Source organism: Mesoplodon mirus, assembly GCF_964341445.2.
Source record: "Mesoplodon mirus genome assembly, chromosome: 14".
In the NCBI taxonomy this organism is placed as follows: Eukaryota; Metazoa; Chordata; class Mammalia; order Artiodactyla; family Ziphiidae; genus Mesoplodon; species Mesoplodon mirus.
In genome coordinates, this window is record NC_138990.1 from 50,742,031 (window position 1) to 50,757,593 (window position 15,563).

The following is a 15,563-nucleotide window of genomic DNA, read 5'->3' on the forward strand; positions in this document are numbered from 1 at the left end:
ATAGCCGTATCCAGGGGCTGAGATGATGTTATCTCTCCAAGAGCCGGACAGGATGGCCCCTGGAAGCTCAAGGTTAGTAATCCCAGTGGAAAAATACAGTCAATTCCATGGCTGTAACAGAAAAGTTCTGAACTGCCTGAGGCATGTGCCCTTGCCTCTGATAGGCCCTACCTGTACCACATGGAATGGTTTCCCCTCAGGGAAGAGGAGTTCTATAATCAGAAGATCAGAGGATGGATGCTGAGCAGGGAAAAGAGCAGTTGATGTCCACTGTAGGGTGGGAGTTTAATTTTCTAAATCTGAAGTTGCAAGAGGTATTTTGTTTGGCTTACATAGTGTTTTGGAAAAAAATTAGAGTAAGCATTTTCAAGCAATTTCATCTAAAAATCTAGATTTCTTCTCTTAAAGAATCAAATGGGGGTTTCCCTGGTGGCGCAGTGGTTGAGAGTCTGCCTGCTAATGCAGGGGACGCGGGTTCGAGCCCTGCTCTGGGAGGATCCCACATGCTGCGGAACGACTGAGCCCGTGAGCCACAGCTACTGAGCCTGCGTGTCTGGAGCCTGTGCTGTGCAGCAAGAAAGGCCACGATAGTGAGAGGCCCGCGCACCGCGATGAAGAGTGGCCCCCGCTTGCCACAACTAGAGAAAGCCCTCGTATAGAAACGAAGACCCAACGCAGCCAAAAATAAATAAATAAATAAATAAATTTAAAAAAAAAAAAAAGAATCAAATGATGTGGAAACATTGGGGCAGATTCCCATATTATTGTGCTAACTGGCTGGAGTTGAGGAGTGGCTCCTTCCTTTGTATGTTCAATTGCCAGCCTGCTTTATTCATTCTCAATAATTGGCAAGAATCTCTGGGCATTTGAGTGAGTGATCCTTGCTCTAAGCACTGCAGGTTTTCCTGGTAAAGTAAGGAGATTGTTATTCCAGCCATAATTCATAAGGTTCTGTGTAAGTCTTGGCTGACTTAATTTTATGCTGAGATTCACTGTGCCTAGTCATTGCTGTAAAGTTGTATTAAGAATAGTAATTAGTTGTGTGGAATTATAAAATAAAATAGATATGTAAGATATGTATATATGTGTGGGTAAAGGAATGGTCTTTGGGGGTTGCAGGTTCCTGTAGGCACCCCAGGTTCATTGCAGCCATTTGCCACTTGAAGTATGCCTTTGCATGTTTGGGAATGTATTTTTATCCTACTTCATAGTAGGATAAACACAAATTTCTTGTATTGTGTAAGAACATACATCTGTGTTTTCCAGTAGGGAAGCCAGAAATACCAAAGCTTTTCACATTCTGTGAAGATTTCTGACTACCCACATTTTGACACTGCAAAAGTGATATTACAAGCCCTTGTGCTTTATTTATGTTCACCGGGCACCTCTTTTGTAGTTCTTTATTTGATAATAAATTATATAAATTGAGTGGATAAGTGGAGGAGGGAAGAGAAAATAGAACATTTTGGAGAGAGTGAGGAAGACTGAGGGTGTGACTAATTGAAGAGAGCAAATATATTGCCTGCAAGCATTGCCCTTGGGGAAGATAAGTCTGTCAGCAGGATGAAGAGGTGTAAGTGCTCAAGGAGAAAGAATTGACTTATCTAAAGAAATGAGGGATAGGAATTTGAGGAGGCCAATTTAGACTAAGCAGAGTCACTGCTCTAGTGTTTCTTACCTTCTTCTGGAAGCTGCCCCACTCTGGCCCTCCAGACCCATCTTCCAGAATTGATATTATTTATTATTGATATATAGGCATTTATAACTGTAAATTTTTCTCTAAGCACTGCTTTCACTGCATCCCATAAGTTTTGGCATATTATATATTTGTTTCCATTTATCTCAGAATGTTTTCAATTTCCCTGTGATTTCTTTTTTGACTTACTATTTATTTAACAGTGTGTTGTTTAATTTCCACATATTTGTGAATTTCTCAAATTTCTTTGTTACTGATTTCTAATTTCATCCCATTGTAGTTGGAGAATATACTTTGTGTGACTTCTACACTTTCAGATTTATTGAGACATTTTATGACCTAACGTATAATATATCTTCTGGAGAATGTTCTGTGTGCACTTGAGAAGAATGTGTATTCCACTGTTGTTGGACAGAGTGTCCTTTAAGTGTCTGTTGGGTCTAGTTGGTTTATAGCATTGTTCAATTCTTCTATTTCTGTCTTCTGTATAGTTGTTCTGTTCATTATTAAAAGTTGGTTATTGAAGTCTCCAAATATTATTGTTGAATTTGTATTTCTCCCTTCAGATCTGTCAGTTTTTGCTTCATGTAATTTGGGGCTCTGTTGTTAGGTGAGTATATACTCATAACTATTCTATCTTCTTGATAGAGTGAATATTTATCATTAAAATATGCCTTTCTTTGTTCTAGTAACAATTTTTGTCTTAAGGTGTATTTTGTCTTATATTAGTATAGCTACTCCAGCTTTCTTTTGGTTACTGTTTCCACGATGTGTCATCTTCCTTTTTATGTCTTAAAAATTTTCAGTCTGTTTATATGTCTGAATCTAAAGTGTGTCCCTTGTAGACAGCATTTAGTTGAATCATAATTTTAAAATCCTTTCTGCCAATCTTGCCTTTGATTGGAGTATTTAATCCCTTTACATTTAATTTAATTACTGATAGTGTAGGATGTATGTTGGTCATTTTGTTTTCTATATGTCTTTTTTATTTCCCCATTACTGCCTTCTTTTTGGCTTAATGGATGTTTTCTACTTCTAGTATACCATTTTAATTCCTTTGTCATTTCTTTTACTTTTTTTTCTTTTTGAGTTTCTTATTCCTTGTACTAGGCATTATTTAAAATGGCAGATTTTAAGTGTCTTTTAAGTCCATCATATGGACATCCTCAGGGATGGCTTCTACTTTTTTTTCCCCATGTAAGGGCCATACTTTCTTGTTTCTTTGTGTAGTCTCAGATTGGTTAGCTTAATGGTCAGCTAATGACTGGACAGAAAATTCCTTAAATGCCTAAATTAAGGAGTCTCCCAGTCTTTGATGGTGGGCTCTGGGTGTGTGTGTGTTGGGGTATGCTTTCAATACTTAGCCAGGCAGTTGACAACTCTGCCTTAACATTCACTAACTGCTTGTGCAAAGCCTCAGGGTCAGCCTGAGGTGAGAGTATAGGGCCTTCTCAGTTCTTCCCTGAACATGTGCACAGCCCTACACATGCATGGACTTCTAGATTCCCACCAATATGGTGGAGTTTTTCAAAGCCCTTATGTATGTATATCTCATTCCCTTATTTTCCCTTAAGTGTTTTGTGTAGCCTATTGTTTGCCCCAGCTGTTACTACCTCAGGCAGCTGCAGAATTAATTAATTGTCTCTAATTGTTTTTGACAAAGGGTTGTCACTGGACAAGTTCAGAGTTAGGTTAAATAAAGACAGCTTTGCAAGTGGGCTCTTCCAGGGAACCACCAGACAATTTTCTGGGAATGAAACTTCAGAGGAGCTCCAAATCCATTTTGTTCCCTCTGGTGGCTGCTTGGCTGATAATTTTCCCATGATAATATGCTGTTGGTTTTCAAGGCTAGTGCAGAGCTGGAGAAGAGGGAATAGGAATGGTACATGTTAAAATGACACAAAGCTTGCTATTCTTACCAAGAGTTTTATCATTTTCTTGAATAAACACTCCCTGGTTTATTTCAAATCTTTGATTAATTTCCAGAGCTCTGAAAAAGTTGATTCTAACACTTTTTCCAGTTTTCTTTGTTGCTTTTATGGTGCAGGGAAATTTTAGAGGTCCTTATACCACCATTTTTGCTGATGTGAAAATAGGAAAAGTATTGAACCTGAAATCAAGGTCCTATTTTTCAACTTAGTATTTTTTGGTTTTGGGCTTACCAAGTTGATCAAGGAATCTAAACTTGTATTTCTTTGTCTTAAGAATGGGCATATTAGTATCTACCTCTCAGAATTATTACAGAGGTTAAATGAGATAATGCATTTAATAATGTGCTGAATAAAAACTAATCTGTAAATACTGTCAGATGGAAGGACACATAAGGCATTTAAAAGGAAAAATGAAAAAAGCGATTTTGTCATTCAGGTTTTGTTTATGAAAGCAGAGCCACCTTGAGTATTTTGGGGAATAGAGGTTCGCTAAAAGAATTAGATATTACACACATGTGGGAAGGAAAATGAAGGAGTGAAAAAGGGAGTAAGAGGATCAGGGAAAGAATCATTTAACGATCCACTTGAAGCACTGGCACCAGTGCATCAGTCAGAACTTACAGGGGAATCTGAGAAGCCACGTACTTCCAGCCATTGAAATGGGAGGATGAAGAAGGAACTTGTGGAGAGGTCTGTGGAAAGCTGTTGGATCTCTGTAGCTACAAGCTCTGTGGGTCCAAAGTGAAGTGTCTTATGGTGGGCCCGGGGTTGCTATTGGTTGGCAGGGCCAGCAAGTGGAAAGACACATAGAGCATGGTCAAGCTGGGATCTTCAGGACATCTCTGCCTCTTGTTTGATGTCATATTTAACCATGACAACCTTCCAAGAGTAAAGGATGGTTGTTGCTTTACTTCTGCCTTTCAAATCCTTAGCAAGTTTCCCTTCTGACCAACTCTAACACGAAATCAGAAGGGAAAGGGATTTTAGGAAACGTAGTTCCCAGCTTAAGCAAGTACATAGCATGATCTGGTACATATGACTATGCAGTGGTTTAGTCCTTTTACTTGGGAGTTTACTTATTTGGAAAGTGACAAACTACTAATAGGCCCAGAGTATTCTATTTTTTAAATACAATTAATTAATTAATTTTTCTTTTTTTGGCCAGTTTTTTGGATCTTAGTTTCCTGACCAGGGATCAAACCCATTGGACTGCCAGGGAATTCCCAGACACAGAGTATTTTATAGATTGTGTTGTATATGTAAAGAAGAATTTCTGATTTGGGGGAAACATACAGTTTCTTCAAAAGAGGTTTAGATATTGAAGCATTCTTAGGGCATATAAGAACAAAAATAACTAGAAATAATAACAAAAATAACACATAAACATTTATTTTACATATCTTGCTTTATTTAATAGATGAGTTCCTTCTAAGGAACATATAAAATGAATTTTTATAAATGAAAATTTTCCTAATAACAAGTTACGGCGACAAGAGTATGTAATTTCCGATTGGTTTTTGGTTGACATTGGCATATAATTTTTTATTTTAGTTTCTTGACTTTTATTAGCATGATGTCATCAAGACTGGTAAGGTCTAATGGGATAGTGAGACAATCAAGGTCCTTGCAGACTGAATTATACCATAAGTCTATGTAATTCTGAGGAAAGACAGGGAAAGTCTACTTCTCTCTGTGCTAGTTAAAGCCCACTGCATTTGATGTTGCCTGGTTATTGGGTAGAGAAAAATGTATTTTCTGTATCAGTACCTGTTTAGCATATGTCAAGAGCTGTGATTATTTGCTACAGTAAAGAGATCATGTCTGGAACAGTAGCTATAATTAGAGTGCCATTACATTAAGTTTATAATAATCTATGACATTTTCCAGGACCCGTCTGTGTTCTCAATTTAAATGGGTAGGTTAAACGGCCCATGCACACACGTACAAACACACACACTTTGCATTGTCTCTCAAGTTTTTGATAGTGGCACACATGTCTGTGATTTACATAGATAATGTGGTGTTGCTTTGGGTTTTCTCTTTTAATGAGGAGAAGCAGCTTCAGAGGCTTTCACTTGGCCCTTTATTCCGAAGTAGCACTCACTGTGGACTCTGCTTGTTGCTGGATGTATGTAATTCACCTCTGTATTCAGCTAGGAAAGCGACCACTGGGTGGGTTCGGGACTTAGTCCATCCCATGGTAGGCTTAGTATCTCCCATAAACCCACTAACTCAACATGGTGATACTCTGGGTCCCCAGGGATTAGCAGTAACTAAGAGCTAATCAACCCTGAAGAGAGGAGGGATTTCTTTTTCCCCAGGATACAATTACCTGGTAAATGGTTATAATTACTTATTTAGGGAAGAAGAATTGTGTTATATACTTGTTATGTTATCACAGGGTCCTTTCTCACCAATACTGAGTTGCTTGCTTATTTGTTTGTTTGCTTATAAGAGGCTCTGAGTCTGTGAAATGACTCAGGGATAGGAATTGGGTGAGAGACAGTGTTTCAGCATGGTGATTCATGTCAGACATCTAGTCTCCGAATCTAGATTTTTTTTTTAAGTCTTACGTAGATCAAGTTGTACTTAGTTGGCTGTTTATCTAATTTGGTTAAAAATCTTTATGATCAGTTGGCCATCACCTGTGATCCATGCTAGTCACACCGTTCTACTTATCACTCTGGCTGTGCCTGTTACAAAGAACTATGTTCATCTTGCTTCCAGGGGCTATCAGCAAGTCTACTACCTTGGCTTCTGATCATCCCCATTGAAATCAGGAAGCTCATTTAATAGAAGGACCTCTCGGCTTTACCCCCAGCTTACATAGGATATCTACTATAGCACTTTTCAAAATGCTGATACTCCCAGGTACAATGTATTTCTCAAAGTCAAGGTGAAAGGAGTATCCCCTTGGCCTTAATGGGGGATACAGGTAGGGTGGGTAGTAGGTTGCAAATGATAAATTAACAACAGCCTTTTCTTCTAAGTTGTTGGATTCTTTCTTCCATATTACACCAAGGAATTTTTGGCGTCTCAGCCTTAGTTTTGGCCATGCTTGAGTCTTGGTTTTAGTCAAGCAGTTGAGCAAATAGTTTGGAACCATCCCCAGCTGCTTGAGTTAGAACTGTGAATCAAAATTTTCTGATGAGTATCTACATTAAGCTGATTTAAAATTATGATCCTCTTTGTCTATGGTCTAGCTCCCTTAGAATCTTTTTCCACATGGTCCCAAGGTTTTCTCTCTAGAAAGTAACAAAATCTTGCAGTTCTTTTTGTGTATAAACCCATTTACATGTCTGGAGGCAGTGAGGGGTGGGAGGGGTTAGGTAATAGGAGAGAACTGGCATTCTCTTGCAAGGTAACTCCTTGAGGTGTAGTTGTTACACTGTCCTTAAGCAAGGTAGCACTAGTCTTATCAGATAGGGGAGGGTTGCCTCTGCTGGCTTAGGAAACTCCATAGAATCTGGGGGTTTTCTGTTACCTGAATCATCCCAAATGTCCCCATTTAAATTCTTGGGTCTTGCTCTTTTATGATCAGTGTCCTCTTCTCCTGGTCATGATGAAGTAACTGGCACTAGAGTAACCCTCTCGCTTTAAACAACTGTTGCAGTTATTATTGGTATATAACAAACCACATCAAAACATAGTGACTTAAAACAATAGCGGTCGTTTATTTCATTGTTTCTGTGGAACAGAAATTTAGGAAGGCCACTTGTGACATGAGAAAGGTGAGGTGATACAATATTAACTCTAAATGAACTTAGATCAATTGAAGACGCACATGAGTAGCCCTAGAGCAATCATGAAAATTTAATAAAATGATGTGTAGCTAAGAGGCAATAGAGGAAATAAAATGAATGAGTAAAGCATATTTGATTAACCCAATCAAATGCCCTAACTTTCACATAGAACTAGTGAAACTGATTTCATCCTATATTGTAATTCAGCGATCCTGTAAGAGCAATGCCTGCATCTGATTTTTGCCTGTATCAGCTTGGCAGCTACAAGGAAAACAAATTCTTTTAGGAAATTATAGAAATTCCCTGGTTCTCTGGCCTTGAGGATTTAGAACACTGAGTGTCATTTTCTATGTTTGAGCTGTCCGGTGAACTCAGGACCAGCTGACCTACCTCACAGTCCTGTCACTCAAACTGCAAAAGCCTTGCGTTAGATCGGTGCTTCATTCTAAGTTACCGCAGGTGATAATTTAAGTAATCCTTTTATCACTGGATGTCATGGACTAGTGATGTTAAACCCTGTCATGATCACTGGATCCTCATTGTCTTCAACTCCAACCAGATCAGATAACCAATCACAAACTTTCACTTTTTTTAAAAACATTTTTATTGGAGTATAATTGCTTTACAATGGTGTGTTAGTTTCTGCTTTATAACAAGGTGAATCAGTTATACATATACGTATATCCCATATCTCTTCCCTCTTGCGTCTCCCTCCCTCCCACCCTCCCTATCCTACCCCTCTAGGTGGTCACAAAGCACCGAGCTGATCTCCCTGTGCTATGCGGCTACTTCCCACTAGCTATCTATTTTACGTTTGGTAGTGTATATATGTCCATGTCACTCTCTCACTTTGTCCCAGCTTACCCTTCCCCCTCCCTCCCAATGTCCTCAAGTCCATTCTCCAGTAGGTCTGCATCTTTCTTCCTGTCCTGCCCCTAGTTTCTTCATGATCTTTTTTTTTTTTTTAGATTCCATATATATGTGTTAGCATGCGGTATTTGTTCTTCTCTTTCTGACTTACTTCACTCTGTATGACAGACTCTAGGTCCATCCACCTCACTACAAACAACTCAATTTCGTTTCTTTTTACGGCTGAGTAATATTCTATTGTATCTATGTGACACATCTTCTTTATCCATTCATCTGTCGATGGACACTTAGGTTGCTTCCATGTCCTGGCTATTGTAAATAGAGCTGCAGTGAACATTGTGGTGCATGACTCTTTTTGAATTATGGTTTTCTCAGGGGATATGCCCAGTAGTGGGATTGCTTGGTCATATGGTATCAATATCAAAAAAACAAACAACCCAATTCAAAAATAGTCAGAAGACCTAAATAGACATTTCTCCAGAGAAGATATACAGATTGCCAACAAACACATGAAAGAATACTCAACATCATTAATCATTAGAGAAATGCACATCAAAACTACAATGAGATACCATCTCACACCTCTCAGAATGGCCATCATCAAAAAATCTACAAACAATAAAGGCTGGAGAGGGTGTGGAGAAAAGGGAACCCTCTTGCACTGTTGGTGGGAATGTAAATTGATACAGCCACTATGGAGAACAGTATGGAGGTTCCTTAAAAAACTAAAGTTTCACTTTTTTCAGGAGTATATTGAAAGCAGTAACTTCTGTACCCAGTTACTGTAATCGTCATTGTTTAATTGCAGACCACAGAATCCACTCTAACAGTTTAAAGCAGAAGTGGGAGAGTGTGGTATCAAATTTCAGTGACATGCTGTCAAGAGAAATGCCTCAACTACACTGTAAGGTCATTTCAGCAAAAGTCCTGCTGTGGCTACAATCTGTTGTACACAATTTGGTTGAATACATACACATATATACGTAACAATAAATATATTAAATACAAAGTATATTGAAATGTACCTACTGAAAAATCAATATATCGAATATGGAATTATAGTTAGATGCATTAATAACTGCTGTATTATCTGTGAATAAAGGAATTACATGGATTATATTTGAAAACTTCATGTTTATTTTGGCCGTTTAGGACTTGGAATTGTTTTCTCTTAGAACCTGTTTTATAAATTCCGGTTTCATTTTCAGACTAGCCTAAAAGACCTACATAACCCATACTGTATCAGAAATGCAAAAGAGGCAGTGGCATCCAAAGACACTTATAGAAGCACAGCCGTCTTTTAAAAGATTTCACAAAAATTAGACTGCTTAAGACTTAAATTATAGATATGTTGAACCTAAAGAAAATAAGATATACAGACTTTAAGATTGCCAGCCACGCAAGTTAGGGGGTCTAAACTACCATTTTAGCTACCAAAGGATGGCTTCCTGGATGTCTACATCCACTTTGGCCAGGGCTGTCTTGGCATATTTGGTGACCCCACTGCTGTTTATGTGGAAGTATTTGTGTGTGAGGATGGAAAGTAGAGCTGCTACCATGCTTCTTGCCCTCTGTTGAAATTAATCAGAAATGGGGGTGGGGGTGGGTAACAGACATGGGTGGGAGAAGTGGGGTAGTATATGTCACAAGTACAGAGTTAGCTTGGGTGACAAGGTGAATCCGAATTGTGGACACATGAGAATAATACCCAAGCCATGTACTGAGGATGGTCTCTCATTTCTATAGTGAATGGACTGTCTGGAAGCAGATAGGTCTCATGTTGGCAAGGTTTTTGTTTGTTTGTTTTTTTGGCCACGCTGCACAGCATTCAGGATCCTAGTTCCCCAACTGGGGCTCAAACTGTGCCCTCTGCAGTGGAAGCACGGAGTCCTAACTACTGGACCACCAGGGAATTCCAGCAGGTTTTATCTGTGAGGTGTGATGTAGTTTGGTTAAGAGGTAGGTGTTTAGCAGTGCCTATTAAATTGTACCCTCTCCCTTCTTTAAATTTTTCAGCGATCCCAGGCTCCTGAAGCATAACATTTTTATTTATTTATTTATTTTATTATTTTTTTTTGCGGTACGCGGACCTCTTACTGTTGTGGCCTCTCCCGTTGCGGAGCACAGGCTCCGGACGCCCAGGCTCAGCGGCCGTGGCTCACAGGCCCAGCCGCTCCATGGCATGTGGGATCTTCCCAGACCGGGGCACGAACCCGCGTCCCCTGCATCGGCAGGTGGACTCTCAACCACTGCGCCACCAGGGAAGCCCAAGCATACCATTTTTAAAAAGGGAAAACATACTTTTCATTGCTCTTGGGTGGAGGTGAATTGAAGGCTCTGCTCTAACAAACGGTCACAGTGGTGACATCTGGTAGAGGGAGCAGGGAAAAGGGGAGCTAAATGAATCACCCCCAGTATCATGAAGTCAGCCTCTCCTCGGGGCCTTTCCTTGAGGATTCCAGAGGCCAGTGAAGCGTGTTCACCTCTTACTTCTTGTTCCTCTGTTCCTTGTACCATATTGATCTTCTACTGTTCCTCTCTTTTTCAGCCTGTGTGCCAGATGCATGAAATAAGCAGGTCATCTCAAACTTTGAAAATAAAATTTTGGATCATGTGACATAAAAGATTGTATATGTGCTAAAAAATAGGCATTTGTCACTATTCAGCAATTTAGTTATTTCTGTTGTTATTTCTAGGCAGAAGAAATCCTCAGGCAAGAGCTGGAGAAAAAAGAAACACCAAGTCTATACTGCTTGCTTGGGGATGTCCTTCGAGAGCACTCTTACTACGACCAGGCCTGGGAGTTGTCTCAGCACCGCAGTGCTCGCGCCCAGCGCTCCAAAGGCCTCCTCCATCTGCGAAGCAAAGAGTTTAAAGAATGCGTGGAGTGCTTTGAACGCTCAGTGAAGATTAATCCCATGCAGGTTGGACAGTTCATAAAGCCTCATCTGCTCTTGCCTTTCTTTGATTTTGACTTACTGAATGAATACCCGTTTTCTTTCATAAAGACTGGGGAGCTCATCTGTGAGCTAAGAACCTAGCCTTGAAAATACTTCTTGCTTGTCACTAAGAGTGGACAGGTTGCTTTTCTCTTACTTGCTTTCTTTTGTGCTTCTTTTATTCACTTTTCTGTTTCGTTTTGTTATTTCTCTCTGCTAACTGTCCTTAACACAAATACAGCTATTAAAGTTAGGCTTCATTTTGAGTAGATATACTAGGAAGGAAGTGAAGGACTCTGCAAGTAATTGTTGATGTCAATAATGAAAGAAAAACCTTTATATAAAAAGGGTAGCATATAGAATGGGTAGTTGATCATTTTAGGAAAAAAAAGTCTGTATTTACATGCACAGAAGCAGTTTTAAATGTTTAAAAAAATTTTTAAGATTTGAAAAAATAATGCAAAAGGAACCTGGATCTTTAAAATAAGTAAGTGCAAGAGAAATCCACAGGAGAGGACCTAATTTTGAGGGGAAAGAGATCAACCTATTTTGTATTTAATGATACTCAGTTAGTTAAATGGTTTTTTTTTTTTTTTTGCGGTACGCGGGCCTCTCACCGTTGTGGCCTCTCCCGTTGCGGAGCACAGGCTCCGGACGTGCAGGCTCAGCGGCCATGGCTCACGGGCCCAGCCGCTCTGCGGCATGTGGGATCTTCCCAGACCGGGGCACGAACCCGCGTCCCCTGCATCGGCAGGCGGACTCTCAACCACTGCGCCACCAGGGAAGCCCAGTTAAATGGTTTTATTCCTAGAAATGGTTATTTTTTTTAACCAAACTTTATGACTGCTTTCCCAGTCACCAAAGTCACACATACCTGTCAACCATGCTCCTGACAAACATGCACACCGACTTGGTATAATTTTAGTTATAATACTAATTTAATATCAGCCACTAATATTTACTGAGTACTTACTATGAGCCAGGTGCCTCTCTGGGCACTTTGCCAGTATTTGAACCCAGACAGTCTCACTCCAGAGCCAGCAGTCTGTTCTTTTTTAAATTGTGGTAAAAAGCCTGTAACATAAAACGGTTTACCATGTTAACTGTTTCTAAGTGTACAGTTCAGTAGTGTGAAGTACATTCACTTTGTTGTGTAGCCATTGCCACCACCCATCCCTACAACTCTTTTCATCCTGCAGAACTGAAACTCTGCACCTAGTAAACAGCAGCTCCCGGTTCTCCCCCCCCACGACTCTAGTCCCTAAAAACCACTCTACTTTCTGTCTCTATGAATTTGGCTACTCTAAGTACCTCATATGAGTGGGATCATACAGGATTTGTCCTTTTGTGACTGGCGTATTTCACTTAGCATAACGCCCTCAGGGTTCATCCATGTTGTATCATTTGTCAGAATTTTCTTTCTTTTAAGACTGAATGATATTTCCCTGTATGTACATGCCAGTTATTTTATCCATTCATCTGTCGATGGACACTGGGTTGCTCCTACCTCTTATCCGTTGTAAGTAGTGCTGCAATGAATGAAGGTGTGCAGAAATGGTCACTTTTGAACTGGGTAGACTTGAGGCATATCTTTTACATTGAAAAAAGATCAGGACACATTTTTTTTTTTTTAATGACAGGTTGAGCTAATTGCTTACTTTCCTCGCTCTGGGTAGTGAATACAATGAGAATCTTTCTCATCTGTGAGCTGGTGAGAAGCCTGGAGAAGAGAGTAGGACAGGTGGGAGTACAGAATATCAGCAGAAGCTGACAGTTGCATTTCGCAGCAAGAATGCTTAACATAGAGTTGGTTTTTGTTGACAACTTGCTCTATCTCAGAGTTCTCAACTGGGGACGATTTTGTCTCCAGGTCCTTTGGCAATGGTGGGGAGGTGAAGGGGTGCACTACTGACATCTAGTGGGTAGAGACCAGGGATGCTGCCAAACATCCCATAATGCTCAGCACAGCCCTCCACAATAAAGAATTATCCCGGCTAAAATGTCAGTAGTGCCAAGGTTGAGAAACCCTGCACTAACTTGATTATCACTGGGCACTTTTTTTTGGTAGAAAATAGAACTCAGTATTGTGTTACTAAAATTTTACTTCTATGGAAAACTGTATCATATCCTTGCTTATCTGTTTAAAGTTTACCCAACCACAGCTGCCATAAGGAGTGGGGAAAATAAATTCCCTCCCTTAGCCTCCATTGTCTAAGTTAAATCACACACATGAATTGTTTTCTCAAGCACACAGTCTCTTAACGTCCAGCCTTAACATTGTCCTCCTGCCTCACTGGCTACTCCTTCTCAGTCTTCTTTGCTGGTTCCTAGGGCTTAGTCGTTGGGCTGTATATCTCTGTCTACACTCACTCCCTTGATTTAATCTAGTCCCATAGCTTAAATACCATCTGTATGCTGACAACTCCCAAAAGTTTATTTTCAGTCCTGTCTTCTCCCCTTAATTGTAGACTTCCGTATCTCACTGCTTTCTCAGTCTCCCCATTCGTTACTCTGACTAAACATTTCTAATATCCGAAATACTGTTCTCCCCCTCCTAAAAGCTTTTGCCCCCAAGATCATCCCCATCCCTGTAGGTGGCAGCCTGTTTGGTCTTGGAGTCGTCCTTGATTTCTATTTCCCTCGTATCCCACATCTAATCTATCAGCAAATTCTAGGAGATCTGCCTTTGAAATATATCCAGAATTGGACAACTGCTTGCTACCTCCCACCATTCTGGTCAAATACCCATCACCTCTCACCTAGTTAATATATTACCTCCTTACTGGTCTTCCTGCCTGTGTCTTGTTACAATCTGCCTATACTCAATGAACATCCAAGTTGATCCTTTCAAATGCAAGTCATATGTGTCATTCCTCTGCTCCATCACCAGGTCTCTGACTGGCTCAAGGCTTTTCCAAGCCTAGCCCCTGTTGCTTCTTTACCTTCCTCCTCCCATTCTCCCCCTCACTCACCCCATATTAGCCTCTTTGTTCTTCTCTGAACATTCCAGGCACATTTCTGCCTCTGGGTTTCATCACTTGCTGTTCCTCTGCCTGGAATGTTCTTCTTCTGGATAGATATCTGCATACCTTGCTCCATGACCTCATTCACTTCTGGGATCAAATGTCACTTTCTCAGAGAGGCCTTCCATAATCATTCTATTTAAAATCACACCCTCACTTTCCACCCTTACCTTACATTCCTTATTTTCCTTCCCTACTTTATTTTTCTCCATAGTACTTAGCACCTTCTAATATTATATATAGCTTACTTAAAAAAAAATCTTTTTCTCCTCCACTACAATGTAAGTTCTATGAAGGTAGAAATTTTTATCTGTATGGTTCATTTACATTTTCCTAGTGCTTATAACAGGGCCTAACACATATTGGGTCTTTAATAAATAATTGTTGAATGAGTGAACAAATAATATCTTCAACCAGTTATTCAATCAAATACATATTAATTGTCTGCTGTACACATGGCATGGAATCAGAGGAGGAAGCAGTAGCAGCAGACCACCAGATGGCCTGGTTTGTACCCTCTTCTACAATCTAGTGAAATGGACATAGACAAAGCTAGCCAACAGTATGAGGCCTCAAAGAAAAACCCAGAGAGTAATTTTTAAGACACTACTTTTATAGAGGCCAAAGAGACTATTTCTGCCTTTTGTAGACAATGATGAAGAGAGGATGGTGAATTGGGCTTTGAAGGACACATAATACTTGAATAGGCCAATGGAAAGGCAGTGGTGAGGGCATTCCAGGCAGGTGAACAGTATGAGCCCAGCCCTGGAAACACAAAGAGAAAGGGGGTGCGTGTGCGTGTGCGTGTGCGTGTGCGTGTGTGTGTGTGTGTGTGTGTGTGTGTGTGTGTGTACAGAGTGTTAGTGAATAGGCTAGTTTTTTAGAGTGAAAGGGAATAGGGCAGTCCCAGTGGGAAAGCGAGACTGGAGCCAGATTATGGAAGGTCTTGAAGGTGAGGCCTTTGGTTTTTTTTATTTGGCAGGTAGGAGGCTATTAAAGGGTTGATTTGTGTTTGGCTTTGTTGAATTGAAGGAATGTGGTGTGCATGGAGGTGATTTAAGAATATTGTTTTGGCAACTCTGTGGCCATGGGAGACACTAGATGTAGGCAGGCTTAGGAACTATAGCAGTGATCTAGCAGGACAGTTGTCTGTGAGGGAGGGGCAATAGGAAAGAAGGGGTGGAGTAAGGGAATTCGCAAGGGAGGACTTGACAGGGCCCAATGGCCTCATTATATGATTTCAAATTAATTACTTATCAAGACAAAGAAATGACAGTTGCTCCAAGCAGCGTCACAGAGCAAACAGATATTACATGAGGATATTTTGCAGTTTGTCCTATGGATCGAGTTCAGGCAGGCTG

At 40.2% G+C, this 15,563-nt stretch overlaps 1 protein-coding gene across 2 annotated transcripts in view; it reads left to right on the forward strand.

Annotated features, from left to right (window-relative positions):
• Positions 1 to 15,563, forward strand: part of TTC27 (tetratricopeptide repeat domain 27) — a 183,888-nt gene that overhangs the window by 112,581 nt on the left and 55,744 nt on the right. For both annotated transcript variants that reach the window (XM_082642251.1, XM_082642250.1), the window contains exon 13: positions 10,937 to 11,164. In XM_082642251.1, coding sequence (XP_082498377.1) covers positions 10,937 to 11,164 — 228 coding nt within the window. The remainder of the gene's footprint in view (positions 1 to 10,936; positions 11,165 to 15,563) is intronic.